Genomic DNA, 15,271 nt, shown 5'->3' with positions numbered 1-15,271 from the left:
AAGAGGCTTGAGCAGAGAAGTCACCAAAACAAAATCAACCAGACATAATTTATAACTTTAGGTCAAGGATTCTTGTACATCTAGCAGTTCTAAGGATTAACTCTGATTGGTTACATTTCTTTAAACAAACCTCACACCTAGATGGAAACACGGCATATTTACCTCATGACTCTGATAACTTGTGTGAATGTACCAAGTCTATGTTGTGTTTAGCCACTTGGAACAACAGAGACAGCTCTGAGTTCCTGTTGGGGCACCTCGGTCATTGAGGGGTCAAAATTCTGTCATCATTTACCCAACCTCATGTTGTTCCAATAGTGCATTACTTTCCTTTTTTTTCTTCCTGTGGTGCACAAAAGGAGATGCTAAGCAGAATGACAGCCTTGGTCACCATTCACTATCATAGTAAAAAGAAGCAATGAAATTGAATGGTGACTGAGACTCACATACTAACATCTCTATTTGTGTTCCATCAGGAAAGAAGGTCATTACTACTTGAGGGTGACTACATGAAAACAGAAATTTCATTTTTGGGTGAACTATCCCTTTAAGTAAGAAAAGGGTGGTCGTCCATGGTGTATGGGTGTAAACAGTGAAGGTATGATCAGAGACATTTAATGATAATTTCTTAATAAAAAAAACAACAAAAGAGGTAAACAAAATCAAATGAGGGGAGTGTAAGTGTGGGAAGCAGAAAAGGGAAACGAGAGAGATTTATTTCCATGGTGCCGTCCTCTATGTGTCATGTCATCTTCCCAACCCCCTAAAAACATACATCATCCTTAACGTCCTCCTCTGCTCTCCTCTCCTTACAAAATTCTGTTTCCTTGAATGTTTTGCCTGCTTGGTTTTGCCAGAGGCACAAATGTTAAAATGATCCCTCAGTTGACACAATCCACATCTGGAGGGCTTCTGGAGCCCATCCCCCGAGGAAGAATTCCACAGAATTATACACACACTTCCAGAAGACACACCCCGGAGCAAGAGGCCATATACGCACTGCTGGTAAGGGACAGGGAGTGCGTGTGTGTTTTTGCACTATTCCGAGGCGAGAGTCAGCTCAAATGTAAATATAAAAAGCCCTCTGGTATTTAATACAACTCACCGTCTGTGTGGCATTACAGTCTGGCTGCTGTGTTAATGGGATGAAACAAGATGAAACTGCTGGAGTAGTGATGTTATCAGCAAATATATCACCAAACTACCAAAACTGCTGTAATAAAAGGCACATAACAAAGGCACTTGCAGACATAAAAACGTGCACTAAAAGCACCTGAATATGCATAATGCTGCATTCCTCATTTGTAAATTGTTTTAGATAAAATAAATAGGCCTAAGTAATACATTTAAAGGGATAGTTCACCCAAAAATGAAAATCCTGTTATCATTTACCATCATACTGTTCCAAACTCGAATGACTTTCTTCTATGGAGCACAAAAAGAAAACGTTAGCTTCAGTCACCATTCACTTTCATTGCATCTTTTTTCCCTTACAATGAAAGTGAATGGTAACTGAAACTAATATGCTACCTAACTAACATCTCCCTTGTGTTCCACGGAAGAAACCGGACTATAGATAACTCCTACACATTTTCTCACTGTTCTATATAAGCAACAGGCAATTACCAGCACTTAAACATGATAATCTTGACTCCTAATAGATCTTGTGCATTTATAAAAGGCTGCAAGCCTGCATAACACTCTGACCCTGGTTCCTGATCTATTGTGTTTTAAGGCATTTGGTGCAGGAAATGGATCCATGGATCTCCAGGGCCCCTTTAAGGGTGTGGATTTAAGTGGGACTCACATATCAGCCAACCTTCCCCTGCTTAGATAGGTGATTAAATACAAGCACACATACACGCGGCACAAGTTAATTGTATATCGAGCTGGCAATCTGAAATACTGCACTTCTAAAAGAGATCCACAGCTACACCTCATTTCAGCCAATTACCTAATTCTACAGGAATTCTACAAGACCAGCTGCAGCAGAGCCCTGTCCTGCCAACAGAGAGGGTACAAACACATACATGGACACGTTTACTTTTGCTATATGTGGCGAGCAGGGCGGGGCTGAGCGGCATCTGGGCAGAGTGAGGACGGGACGATAAGTGGTGAATGAGTTCCACCTGTGTGCAACACCGGTCTCACATTCTTGTGAGGAGCGGCGGGAGTATTTAAGGAGAGGAGACAGCAGCAGACGGGAAAGAGAGATGCACGAAGGCTGAAAAGCAGTGCGTGTTTTTGTTTTGTTATACACTGAAAAGTGTTAATTTATTTATTATTTATCCCCTTTTCTCCCCAATTTGGAATGCCCAATTCCCACTACTTAGTAGGTCCTCATGGTAGCGCGGTTACTCACCTCAATCCGGGTGGCAGAGGACAAAAATCAGTTTCCTCCACGCATCGTTTCACGTGGCTCGTTGTGCATGACACCGCGGAGACAGCATGTGGAGGCTCGTGCTGCCCTCCGCAATCCACGCACAACTTACCACATGCCCCATTGAGAGTGAGAACCACTAATTGTGACTACGAGGTGGTTAGTCCATGCGACTCTACCCTTCCTAGCAACCGGGCCAATTTGGTTGCTTAGAAGACCTGGCTGGAGTCACTCAGCACATCCTGGATTTGAACTCGTGACTACAGGGGTAGTAGTCAGCATCAATACTCGCTGAGCTACCCAGGCCCAAATCTGAAAAATGTTTATTAAATGTCTATGTGTTTGCCAAGCTGGTGCCAGCTTCCTCCTTTCCCATCCTTAAATTATTACACTATCCAAATGGGGACATGTCATAGACTTCTACTATTTCATATAAAGCTAATTATAATCACTGGAATAACCATAACTTAAACCCTATCCCTAAAAGAAGACTTTTGCATTTTAGAATAACAGTAATAATAATAACATTATTTTCCAATTGCTAATGTCCTCAAATGTCCACAGGCAGAGATTTTGTCTGATTTAGCTCACTTTTGGCAACAATTTTGTCCCAAACTACAGATAAGTACGTATCCACACACTCACACACACAATCTGACCTCTGCAAATATACATTCATACATACAATTTTTCCACACAAACTTTTTGACCCCTTTGAGCATAAACCCTTATAAGGAACAGACAGTATGGAGACACTTACACAAAAACTCTTTCTCTCTCTCACACACTGCTTACATTCTCTTGAAATCTGAGCAGGTCTGGGACCTAAGCCTGTGTGATTTAAAGAAAAAACTGACAATAAGGTGCACAAGAGTGTGTGTTGGCAAAAGTTAGGGCCATGACACATTCATCTATAAATTAAGTACTGAGACTGCATGAATAGGTGAATAGAGTAAGATATATACTGACAGATAAAGTGGCTTCGAATGGATTAAAAAAAAAAAAAAAAAAAAAATCTATGTTTTTTTACATATTAATCTGTAAGCAAACACATTGCTGTCTAAGCTCATAAATCCACATATTGACCGGACAAAATGATTTGGAAAACATTCAGCTATCATCATGAGCAGTGGGCAGCACTGGATGCCAGTGGGTGGCTGTGCAGAATGAAGTCAGGCAGATGGTCAGCAGGTTGCAGGCAGACTTCAGTAAAGTCTCCAGGGAGAGGCAGAATGCATGTGAATGGAGCGCATTCATCCTTCATCAGGATCCTGCTGACGCCTGAAAAGTGATGCTTCTCTCCACTAGCAACTAGCCAATGGGCCTGCTGTCCCAGCTATGAGGACAAACCTTTGGTTGCAAGCTAAAGTTAGAGATGGGGTTTGTGTTTGTATGGTCGGTGGGGCAACGGCACATCTATATTTCCTCAAATGTGAAGTGACGAAAATGTCATCAAATGTTGCTGTATAGTTTGAAAATGATTGTGAATGTGTCTGACCCATGGCTTAGCGGTTACCATAAATTCTCTAAGACAGAGCCGTGGCGCTCATGCGAGAAATACAATTTCAAATCCAGCTTGCAACATTTCTTGCAACACACAACAAAGTAATTTCCATTTATGCATTGTTTGGAAATTATGCTTCAATGCCAGACCCATGGCCTAGTGGTTAGCACAAATTTACTGATACACGAGCTGTGGTACTCATGCGGGAAATGCAAGTTTGATTCTGGCTAGCAACTTTTCTTGCAACACACAACAAAGAAATTTTCATGTATAGTTTAAAATTATATTAATGTGTCAGACTCATGGGCTTGCCGTTATCCCAAATCTCTGAGCCATGGTGCACATTTGGGCAATGCAAGTTCGAATTCAACTTGCAGCATTTCTTGCAACACTCAAAGACATTTTCATTTACGTATAGTTTGAAAGTATGCTAAAGTTTCAGATCCATAGCCTAAAAATTAGCACAGATTATCTGACACACAGATTCATGGTGCTCATGCAGGCAAAGCAAGTTCGAATCCGGCGTGTGACATTTCTTGCAACACACAACAACAAGTTATGTATGAATAGTTTGAAAATATGCAAATATGTTAAACCCATGGTCTACCGGTTACCACAAATTCTCTGACGCACTGAGCCGTGGTGCTCATGCGGGCAATGCCAGTTTGAATCAGGCATGCAACATGTCTTGCACAACACAACAAATACATTTTCATTTATGAATAGTTTGAAAATTATGCTGAAGCTCTTCATCCATAGTGTAAAGGTTAGCACAGATTATCTAACACACCGAGTCAGTGCTCATGTGGGCAATTCAAGTTCGAATCCAGCTTGCAACATTTCCACATCCTGTTACCCCCTCTTCTCCCACCATTTCTGTTCCTATTTCACACCATCTCTAAAAGTACAAATAAATAAATGCAAGAAAACAGACAATTATGCCAATCTGCGAACACCCATGCTTGCAGAAAAACTCACAGTACCTCTACATCATATATTTATCCAGAGACTAATTATATTTCTGTCCGATCAATCAAAAAATGGAGGCCACCACCTCCAGCAGTTGTGTGTGCAGTGTGAATGTGTGTGTGTGTGTGTGTCTCATTAATGCTGCTAGGATGCAGGGCAGCTGTTGATGTATGGTGTTGTTAACTGAGAGATCATGATCAGAATCTGGCTCAGTGGCATGGACTCATTCCTGTCCCATGCTTTGCTGTAAACAAACTTTGCAGCTCTGCGAGTGACTGACGCTTAAAGACATAACCTTGAACACACAGTCCACATCTCCTATAAAACGCCCTCAAATTACAAACTATGGGCTGACTCAACAAGAGCTCTTCAAAACAATAGTTAAACATAGACATCCAGAAAAAAAAACCTGTACACATTTGAGTTCTGAAAATATATCAGACAAATATATATATAAAAAAGAAAACTCTGTCATCATTTACTCATGCTCATGTTGTCAAAACTGTATGACATTCTTCTGTGAAATATAAAAGTGAATGAATCACTCTTTTGAGTTAAATCTTTTCAATGAATAAGTTGATCTGGTTGACTAAACCAATTTGAATGATTGGGCATCGCTACTTTTCTCGAACTCGAAAAATTTGCAAAAAAAAGTAAAATGTGTGCACACTCACTGCTTCAGTGTGAATGGGATGCACTGAGAAGAGGAGGGCGGTGAGGAAGGAGAGGTTGCTGTCCTCAAATACACACTGTTCGCAGGTGTGCATGAGCAGTGTCGTCACCATGCAGTGCAGACACACGTTCACCAGATGGAAGTAAAACGGAGTCATGCCACCCAGCAAAATATTTAACCTGTAGCGAGAGCAAAAGAGAGACAGAAATAGTGTTAACAAGAGATTGATAAACGGTATCCTATCCAGGTAATACAGAAAAAAAAAAAAAAGGGAGCTCTCTCTTCCATTTAAAACTTAAGGTGTGTTCACACAGTAGTTTGCAGAGACAAAGCGAACAGAGGACATTCATTTTCAGTTAGACTTGGTGATTTCCAACGACATAATCAGTAGCGACTATTGGCAAAACAAGGTGGGTGACAAAGTTAGAGTGGGATCGCAAGACTTTTCTACATTTAAAGGCACAGTTCACCCAAAAATAAAAATACTTTCATCATTTACTCATCGTCATGCCATCATAGATGTGTATGACTTTTTTTTTTCCTCTGCAGAACACAATGATTTTTAGAAAAATATTTAAGCTCTGTAGGTCCTCACAATGCAAGTGAATTGTGACCAAAACTTTGAAGCTCCAAAAAGCACATAAAGACAACATAAAAGTAATCCATATGACTCCAGTGGTTTAATCCGTGTCTTCTGAAGTAATCGAATCAATTTTGGGTGAAAACCGACCAAAATGTAACTCCTTTTTCACTTTACATCTTCCCTTTGCAGTCTCTAGGTACAATCATGATTTCAAGCTCAGTTATACTTCTTATTGCACTGCACATGCTTCAATCATGTGTATGATATTATAGATATCTAAGCTTAAATTTTCACTAGTTTAAATGCATTTAACTAAACTGCTTTAAAAAAATTATATCAGTAATTAGGTTTGCCCTAATAAAACCTTTATTTTTTTTTATATCAAAAATGGAATTTCAACTTGTAAAAGTTGTAATTTTTACATCTTTAACCTCATTTTCACTAGTAGAATTTCACAATGATCTGTCATTCTCTCGTTCAAAATGCGATTACAAATTTCTAATGTCAATAATATTTTTTATCAATCATTACATTAATACTGCAGCTGTCCATTTCTGATATCAACAAATGAATTAAAACTAGTAAAAATGCTCATTTTTTATCTCTGTGATAAGGTTTTCATTAGCATCAATGTTAATTTCAGAAATGTTGATGGATTTCAGATATCAGTAAATTGAACAGTAATTCAAGATATCTTAAAAGGCTTTCTTACTAATTACAATCATATTACAGATATCTAAAATTAACATTGCCACAAGTGAAAACCAAATTACAGATATAAAAGTTTATTTACAAATCGATATACAGATTTTCAAAAGCTACAGTGTCAGCGACTCGAGTTTCTTGTTCCATTCAGTCGTGACTGCAACAGGTAATGACCAACAGGACATTTTCTGGTAGTTTGCTTTCTATTTCTTCTGTCATGTTGAGTAGCTCCACCCACAGTAATATCTCATTGGTCCAATCAAAAATCTCAACAAAGTTGTATATTCAACATCAAAACATTTCTGATTGGTGACGTGTTACATTGTGCAGCAATTTTGCTTTCAGTGTGGACAGACAAATTACTTGTTGCCATCTCATGCCTGGAGAAGATGCAATTATCAGTACTTTTTAATGATTCTAAAGATGAAAAGGATGACAGAACAAAAGGATCTAGTCTTTCAAACTCTGATGTACAGTAAATACATTTCAAAGTAAATTTTATTGAGCTTGCCTTTTTGCTCCACAAGGAGCCCTTAAAGAAAAAGAGCAAAAGATAGAGAGAGAGCAAGTGAGCAAGTGGGAGATGTGAACAGGGAACAATTAGCCTTCGGCAATACAACTTTAATGAGGTTCCATGGTCACCTTGACTTGCAAAAGAGATTGCATTAAATTTAGTAAGAGCACTAGACGGAGAAACTGTCGACCCATCTCACTATAGACTTTATATTCTTTGATGAATTACGAGATATTTCCTCACCTCAACCTGATAACCACTTAAATTAGAAAGTTCTGTTTGATTGTAGGAAAATATAAAAGATATTATACAGATACAGTATTACATTAAAGAAGCTTTGATTGGGGGAAGAAGGCCAGGGCACTGCTATGTGGTGGCTTAATTGTGAATCTGAGTGCTTAGTAAAATAATAGCACACCTCTCTACAACAAGCCGCAAGAGATGATTTTTAGAGGGACTGTTGAGAATACCTGATTATGGATTGCGAAAAGAAAAAGTGCTACGAATTCGTAAGGCTAGATGTCAGTTCTTGCACTTGAAGACCTACTTGGACTTGTTATGAAAGTATAAAAAGCTGTCCATAAAGGTTGTGGTTCAAATCATTCTACACGTCACTGACTACACTTGCCACTTAATATTTAGCTCTGAGCTTCACATTCAGCGCCCAGGGTATGAGCGAGCGAGAGACAGGATGGAATGAGAGCCAGAATGATGACAGTTAATGGCATGATGGAGGGAAAACGATAATGACAGTGAAACAGTTTGTTCATCAGCAGGCAATAAAAAGCCTGTGTTTGTTGAGACAGAGCAAGTGTGTGCAGAACTCTCTACAGAAGAGTACGAAAATGTCTTCAAGGCTCATCACATTTATTTAGCAATCAAAGAGCTATGGAAAACTCTGGGCCACATCTAACATCAGCTAATTGCAAATCTCTCCAGTGGCAACTATTCCAGGTGATTTGGATCTGAATGAGAAAAATATTATAAAGGAATAGTTACCCCAAAAATTTTATTATTTACTCACGTGCATGTTAATCCAAACTATATGCTAACATATGAAATTTATTTTTTCTATTTAAGACTCTTTACATCACTCCTGCCATACAACAAATGTTCAGTGACCTGGGCTCAAAAAAAAGGTTGAAAATACATACTTTTTTTTCAAACACAAAAAGTTCACTACTCTTGCGCTATATTAAGTCTTCTGAAGCCATATGATAGATTTTTATGAGAAGCAGACCAAAACTTTAGTCATTATTCACTGATAATCTTACCCTTGTCCCAAAGCTTGATTTTAACCCATGTTTGAGTCCAGAATTTAAAATAGGAGTGTCAAATTCATGCCAAAACCACACCTTTTTGGTGTCAATGTCATCAATATGCCATTTTTAAATCTGGGCTAGACAGAAACGTAGGCAGAGGTTAAGACTATCAGTGAAATGTCTGCTACCCTACCCGAGCCAGACAAGCCCGTCAGGTTTTGGTCAGGGTTCTGGTTTGTTACTTTGTTATAAAAAGTTCAGGTTGCAAAGATGACCATTGATTGACATTGACATGATTCAAGATTGTTCTGCATCCAGCAAAGTTTCAGCGCTTGATAAGCCAATGTTTTTTCCTTTTAGACTGGTGCGCTGAGTAGTGGTGTTACTATATGATATCTTCACGGTATGATAATCATCACAAAAATTACCATGGTATTACTATATCATGGTATTGAGGTGCATTGATGATATTATTAGCAGTTTAATATTTGGTCATGAAATATGTCAGATAAACACACAGAGAAATATTTCAGTTATAACCAATTCTTAAAATTTATTTTGGATTTCTTCAACGTTAATCCTTTAACTTTTGATCTTGAACATCTGGACACTCTTATTCTGACAACGTAAAAAAAAAAAAAAAAAAAAAAAAAAAAATCACAAACAGGTAAAACAATAATAAATAAATGCAACATGTACAGTAGTCAGATGATTATAATGAAAAAAATATTTTGTTATTTGTTATTTTATGATTTATGAATGTGTAATGATTACTGCCCAGGTTAACACTTCAGATATGCATATGCATTCAGTAATTTGTTGCATTTGTGATTTACTTTAATTCTAAACAATACCTACTGAAAATATATAATTAATTTGCAATTTATTTATTGGCATTTTGTCCAATACTGTCAGTTTCCTGCATGCATATTGTCAATGTCAATTTCCTTCACACCAAAAGCCATGCACTTTGTAAACCCTATTTTTACAAGTAAAACATTTTATTAGTAGTATCAAACACATTGTTGGTCTACTTTTGCGCTGCACTTAGGCAAATGAACAAACAGTTGGCCCATTGTAATGTTGAACGAGTGCTTAAAACCGTATGCTGCAGGGGCGGATCTACCGGGATGGCAAATGCCACCCTAAGAATAGGCACTGCCACCCCAGTAGAAGTATACAAATGTATAAAATATAAATTTAAGATGTAAAAATCAAAATTATAAAATGTTCCGGTTGCTGCCAATGGATAGTTCCCTATCGATTCAGTTCACTCAACATTGCTGTGAAACTCTTTGGGGAATTCCTTCTCCGACAACCTAGTTGAAGCCCTTGTATCAGCAATGGTTTTTGAACCCCACCCTTTTAGGTGTGCATTTGCCCTATGAAAATGGGCACTCAATCACCATTTCTTCAGAATTTTCTTCCTTCAAGGCCGACATCGTCTCGTTTTGACTACGACAATCATCTCATCTTGATCACCCCTTTCTTCGCCGTCGACTGACACCTTCCACCGGATGGGATTTCCCTGCAGATGCATCAGGACGTTCTTCGCCTAACTCTCAGCACCTGCAGCAAAAGATTCACCCGCCCCCACTAGTGTTCCGGTGAAGAATTTCTCCACCTCGCCGCCGGCATCGGGTTCTTTGCCTCAGCGAGACATCTACCGTCAGCATTCCGGCAAGAGCTTTATCCTTTCATATATAAAAAAATATTCCATCCAAGTGATGTAAATCATTCAATAAAAGAGCCGTTTGTGTGTACGGGTCTTTAAAGATGTCGTATAGCAAGTGTTCCTATGAGTCACACATCGCTCCATCAGACCAACATGAGAGCTGCGTTCGCTGCCTTGGCCGCTCCCATCCCGAAGCAGGTCTCATGGGGACAGACTGCCCTCACTGTGAGGATATGAGTCTCAAGACGCTCTGCTCTAGGGTTGCCCTCATTCTAAAGGGACGATTCCGCCTACCGCGTCCTCCCGACCGCTTCCTCTGTGTTAAGTCTCGAGGGTCCACATGATGAAGCATGGCGGGGCCACGAGGTAGAGATGGAAGAAGGAGGATCTTGCACCGGCGCAAGCCCCACAAGCCTCTTGATCTTCCCACGCAGTGTCTTCGCCAGTGCAGTACGTACGTGACAACCTCAGGCCCTCTATGGATGAGCGTGGTATTGTCGTATTCGGCGGGTCTGAAGGTGATAATGATGCCGCATCCCTTGCAGCTTCGGACATGGGAGAATGGTTTATGGAGGATGCTGTAGCCCCTCCCCGAGCGAGGGTGAGGAGTGCACACAGGTCACTGACAGAGAGCTTCTTTGCATCCTCACACCGGCGGTTGAGGAGCTCGGTCTTGAGTGGTCCCCTCCAGAGGAGCCGATAAAGTCTTACCTAGACGAGTGGTTCCTGCAGGCCCAGCGCCAAAAGGCTACGGCACGAAAAACTGCACCATTCTTCCTGGAAGTCCATGATGAGCTCACAAAGACCTGGCGCACGGCCTATTTGTCTCACGTCCAGATCAGAGGAGCTGCGGTCCTCACAAAGGTGGACCACGCTGAGGAAAAGGGATTTGCTAAGCTTCCCCCTATTGAAGAGGCGGTTGCAGCTCATCTCTGTCCTTCTGCTGCTATGGGATAGAAATCCCGCACCACACACCCTTCCAAGCCGTACCGACTGACATCCATGCTGGCTGAAACAGCTTATACAACAGCACGCCAGGCTGGCTCAGTGCTCCACAACATGGCAGTGCTTCAAGTCTTTCAGGCTCCTCAAAGATGTAGATAAGCAAGGCCCAAATCCTGGTTAAAGAGCTCCACACCACCACTTATCTGGTGCTGTGAGCTACTAAGATGCGCGCAGGCCATCAGAAAAGTGATGGGTAATCTGGTGGTTTTGGACCGACATGTCTGGTTAACGCTCACAGAGATGCGTGATGCTGAGAAAGCCGCCCTGCTTGACACCCCTGTCTCTCCTGATGGCCTCTTCAGAAATACAGTGGAAGGCTTTCTGAATGCTTCATCACAGCGCAAAAGCAGTCGCAAGTGATGAAGCGATGATTTTTGCCTAAGAGAGTGTTTCCTCTCATCCGCCCCGCTCACGCTCTGCTTCGAGCCAGTGCCTGGTGAAAAACCCCACAACCAAACATTTATCAGTAAGGTGTTATGTTGGGTCAGGTTTTCAGACGGAAAGTGGTGACCATGGATGCGTCCAACGCGGATTGGGGTGCGCTGTGTGATGGATGCCCCGCTTTCGACACTTGGACGGGTGTGAAACAGACGTGGCACATCAACTGCTTGGAAATGCTAGCCGTCTTCTTAGCTGTGAAGGCTTTCCATTCCGACATAGTGAATCATCATGCTCTGATTCGGTCAGACAATGTGTCAGTGGTAGCATACATAAATCACCAGGGCGGCACTCGATCGCTACCAATGATGAGCTTGGCACAACGCCTCCTCCCCTGGGCCGTCTGAACTGTGGAGTGTACATGCTGTCGCACCCGGGACACATGGTGGGGGAATGGAGACTTCATCCTCAGAAGGTTCTGAGGATTTGTGAAATGTTCGACAAAGCGGAAGTTGACCTATTTGCCTCCGCAGAGACAGCCCACTGTCCTGTTTGGTACTCCATGTCCCAAGCCCCACTGGGGGTAGATGCCTTGGCCCACAAGTGGCTGACGAAACGCAAATATGCGTTTCCCCCGGTATGTCTCTTTCACTCTGTCATCAGCAAAGTCTGAGAGGACAAGGAAACGGTTCTGTTGGTTGCGCCAAAATTGCCCAACCAGCCATGGTTTCCGGAAATGATGGAGATATTAGACAGCCCTCCTTGAGAAATACCGCTGAGGAGGGATCTGCTCTCTCAAGCGCAGGGCATGATTTGGCATCCCCAGCCAGAGCTGTGGAACCTACACGTATGGCCCCTGAACGGAGCACAGCAAACGAGCCTGAATTGGCTCAGTCTGTAATGAACACAGGCTAGAGCGCCATATTCGAGATGCCTCTATGCACTATAATGGCATGTGTTTGCGGATTGGTGCTCTTCACGCAGCAAAGACCCAGTGAATTGTTCCATAACGGAGATCCTTACATTTCTTCAAGAGCGGTTGTACGCAGGTCTTACTCCATCAACACTTAAGGTTTATGTAGTGACCATCTCTGCATTTCAAGCCCCAGAAGCTGGCTCCTCTATAGGCAGACATGATCTGATCATAAAATTCTTTAGGGGAGCGAGGTGCTTGAACCCCCCTCACCCTGCTATGGTTCCAACATGGGACTTAAATCTGGTGCTGAGTGCACTCACGAGCCCCCCGTTCTAACCACTGGAATCCATTGAGTTGCGTGTGCTCTCTCTAAAGACTGCACTGCTGTTGGCTCTGGCCTCAGTCAAACGGGTTGGTGATATTCAGGCGCTGTCGGTTGACAGTTCATGTCTGGAATTTGGACTGGGGCTTTCGAAAGCCACCATCAAACCCAAAAAATGCTATGTGCCTAAGGTGCTTTCCACGCCATTTAGGGCTCAGATAGTCCACCTACAAGCTTTCTCTTCCCCACTGTCTAATTCAGATGAGGAGCAGTTAGCGCATTTATTATTCCCCGTGCAGGCACTGCACACGTATGTGGAGCACACCCACCAGTTTAGACTGTCAGATCAGCTCTTCGTTTGTTATGGAGGATGCACAAAAGGTTTGTCCGTCTCCATGCAAAGGCTCTCTCGCTGGATCGTTGATGCGATCACCTCGCTTATGACTCACCTTATATAGGGCAAATGCGCACCTAAAAAGGGTGGGGCTCAAACACCATTGCCAATCATAAGATTGGTGTTATGATACATGGGATTCAACTAGGTCGTGGAAGGAATTCCCGTAAGCGTTTCACAGCAATGTCTCGTTCCCTTCATCTCAGGGAACATGTACATGTCTAACCGGAGACGATTTTCCAAGTATATCTAATTATATGGATACAGTTTTCAATTACTTTAGAAAAAACACCACTAAAATTCAACAAGATGTAATTTTTACATTACAAAGGTTGTTCTTTTGTCTTTGGATCTGCCTTTGTGTTTTTAGATTTGTTGTTTTGTTTTGCACTTCACGGCCACCGTACTATATGGACTATGACGTCATAGATGAGAGAGGAACGCCCGCACTGTGAATTGGGAGTAAAAACACACGAGCTTATCCCACACGCATCCAGGTCTGTTTAATAGCACAACTTAGAAGTGTGTTTGTAATGATTGCGGAGTTAGTGTACTCTGGGGAAAAAGTAAATAACTTATAATAGCTCTCTCCGAACAACTTTGCAACAAGTGCTTTTTGACACTGTAGATATGTCAACAACTGCGCAATCACATAGGCTGAATGTATTTGACGTTGTTAAACATATTAATTGGCATTCACACAAGTGTTGGTCGGTGTATACATGCGTCAGTATCGCGACACAATCGTTGCGTTTTTAAAACGCCGCGTCAAGTTAAAAAAAAACAGTTCAAATTTGAAAAGCGCGTCTCTGGAACCTGCGTTTCGCGTTCTGCTGCATTCCGTTGCACTTCATTTTGCTGTTGTGGAACACAAGAACGCATCCTATGTGAACGCCCCCAACTGTTTAGGATTGTTACCAAATCATGAACATTGAGCAATTACAACGCACTTATGTTTAGCACCCTTATTAAACATAACAAAGATAGACAGACCGACCGACCCATGTCAAAACTGATGTTAAAGATCACACTTTAAAGTTCCGTGATCTGATAGAGAGGTCAACAGTGCTGCACATAGTTCAGGTCGAAGCTCAAGCTCTCCAGACAGATGATGAAGATGGACTTACTTGAAAGTGAGGATGCAGAGCGGCCGGTAGGATTTGTGGCTGGTGTTATCAGCCATCCTTTTGCCCCAAAAGTCATTGGTGAAGATGCTCCGGAGGCTGGACCCGGGTCTGACATCTGGATTGTTGGTGATGGCCCATATGTCATCATGCACAAACTCCCCCCAGAGAGAGTTATTGTAGCAGAGCGCGCACACCACCACTAGCACGGCGTACTGGAGCGACCGGATTCCCGCTCCAGACAGCCGCCGCTGCAGCGCAGGAGTAGCGGCTTTGGTCCCGCGGCTGTTCGCTGTCATGTCGGTCCGTGTCTCGCATGCTGGTGGAGGTGGTGAAAGAGAGGAGACGCGTCCCTTTCCATCGCCCGTGTGTGGCACTGACGATCTGACAGCGTATTGTCTCTGAATGCGTAATATCAGTTCTGAATGTGTGTGAAGTGTTGAAATATAGCTAACCGCCTCCTAGCGCATGCGCGAGAGAGAGAGAGAGAGAGAGAGAGAGAGAGAGAGATGCAAATTAGAGAAAGGAGAGAATGAGATTGTGAGAAAGAAAATGAAACAGAAAAACAGAGATAAATGCAAATTAGTGAGAGAAAGAGAGCGGTGCAAATGAGACTACATTTACCATGGGAATAGTTTAAAATGCTATAGTTACTACAGAGAATGGTAATTAGTACAGGATTCCCACACCACTGGACCAATGACTTTTCCAGTCATTCATGATTGAGGATCTTGGATAACACTTTAAAATAAGGTTACATTAGTTAACATTAGTTAACAACATTAGTTAACATGAACTTACAATGAACAATTCTTTTACTGCATTAATAAATCTTGGTTATTTTCAACATATACTAACACATTTTTA

At 41.8% G+C, this 15,271-nt stretch overlaps 1 protein-coding gene across 1 annotated transcript in view; it reads right to left on the bottom strand.

Annotated features, from left to right (window-relative positions):
* Nucleotides 1–14,845, bottom strand: part of LOC127436737 (protein O-mannosyl-transferase TMTC1-like) — a 61,012-nt gene extending 46,167 nt beyond the window's left edge. The window contains exons 1-2 of the mRNA XM_051691059.1: nucleotides 14,408–14,845; nucleotides 5,528–5,705 (exon numbers count right to left, since the gene is read on the bottom strand). Of these exons, the coding sequence (XP_051547019.1) occupies nucleotides 5,528–5,705; nucleotides 14,408–14,703 (474 nt within the window). The 5' untranslated portion in view covers nucleotides 14,704–14,845. The remainder of the gene's footprint in view (nucleotides 1–5,527; nucleotides 5,706–14,407) is intronic.
* Nucleotides 14,846–15,271: the final 426 nt, after the last annotated feature.

This window comes from Myxocyprinus asiaticus, chromosome 47 (genome assembly GCF_019703515.2).
Source record: "Myxocyprinus asiaticus isolate MX2 ecotype Aquarium Trade chromosome 47, UBuf_Myxa_2, whole genome shotgun sequence".
In the NCBI taxonomy this organism is placed as follows: Eukaryota; Metazoa; Chordata; class Actinopteri; order Cypriniformes; family Catostomidae; genus Myxocyprinus; species Myxocyprinus asiaticus.
Note: the sequence above shows the minus strand (reverse complement) of the source record. Positions and strands in the feature narration are given on the sequence as shown.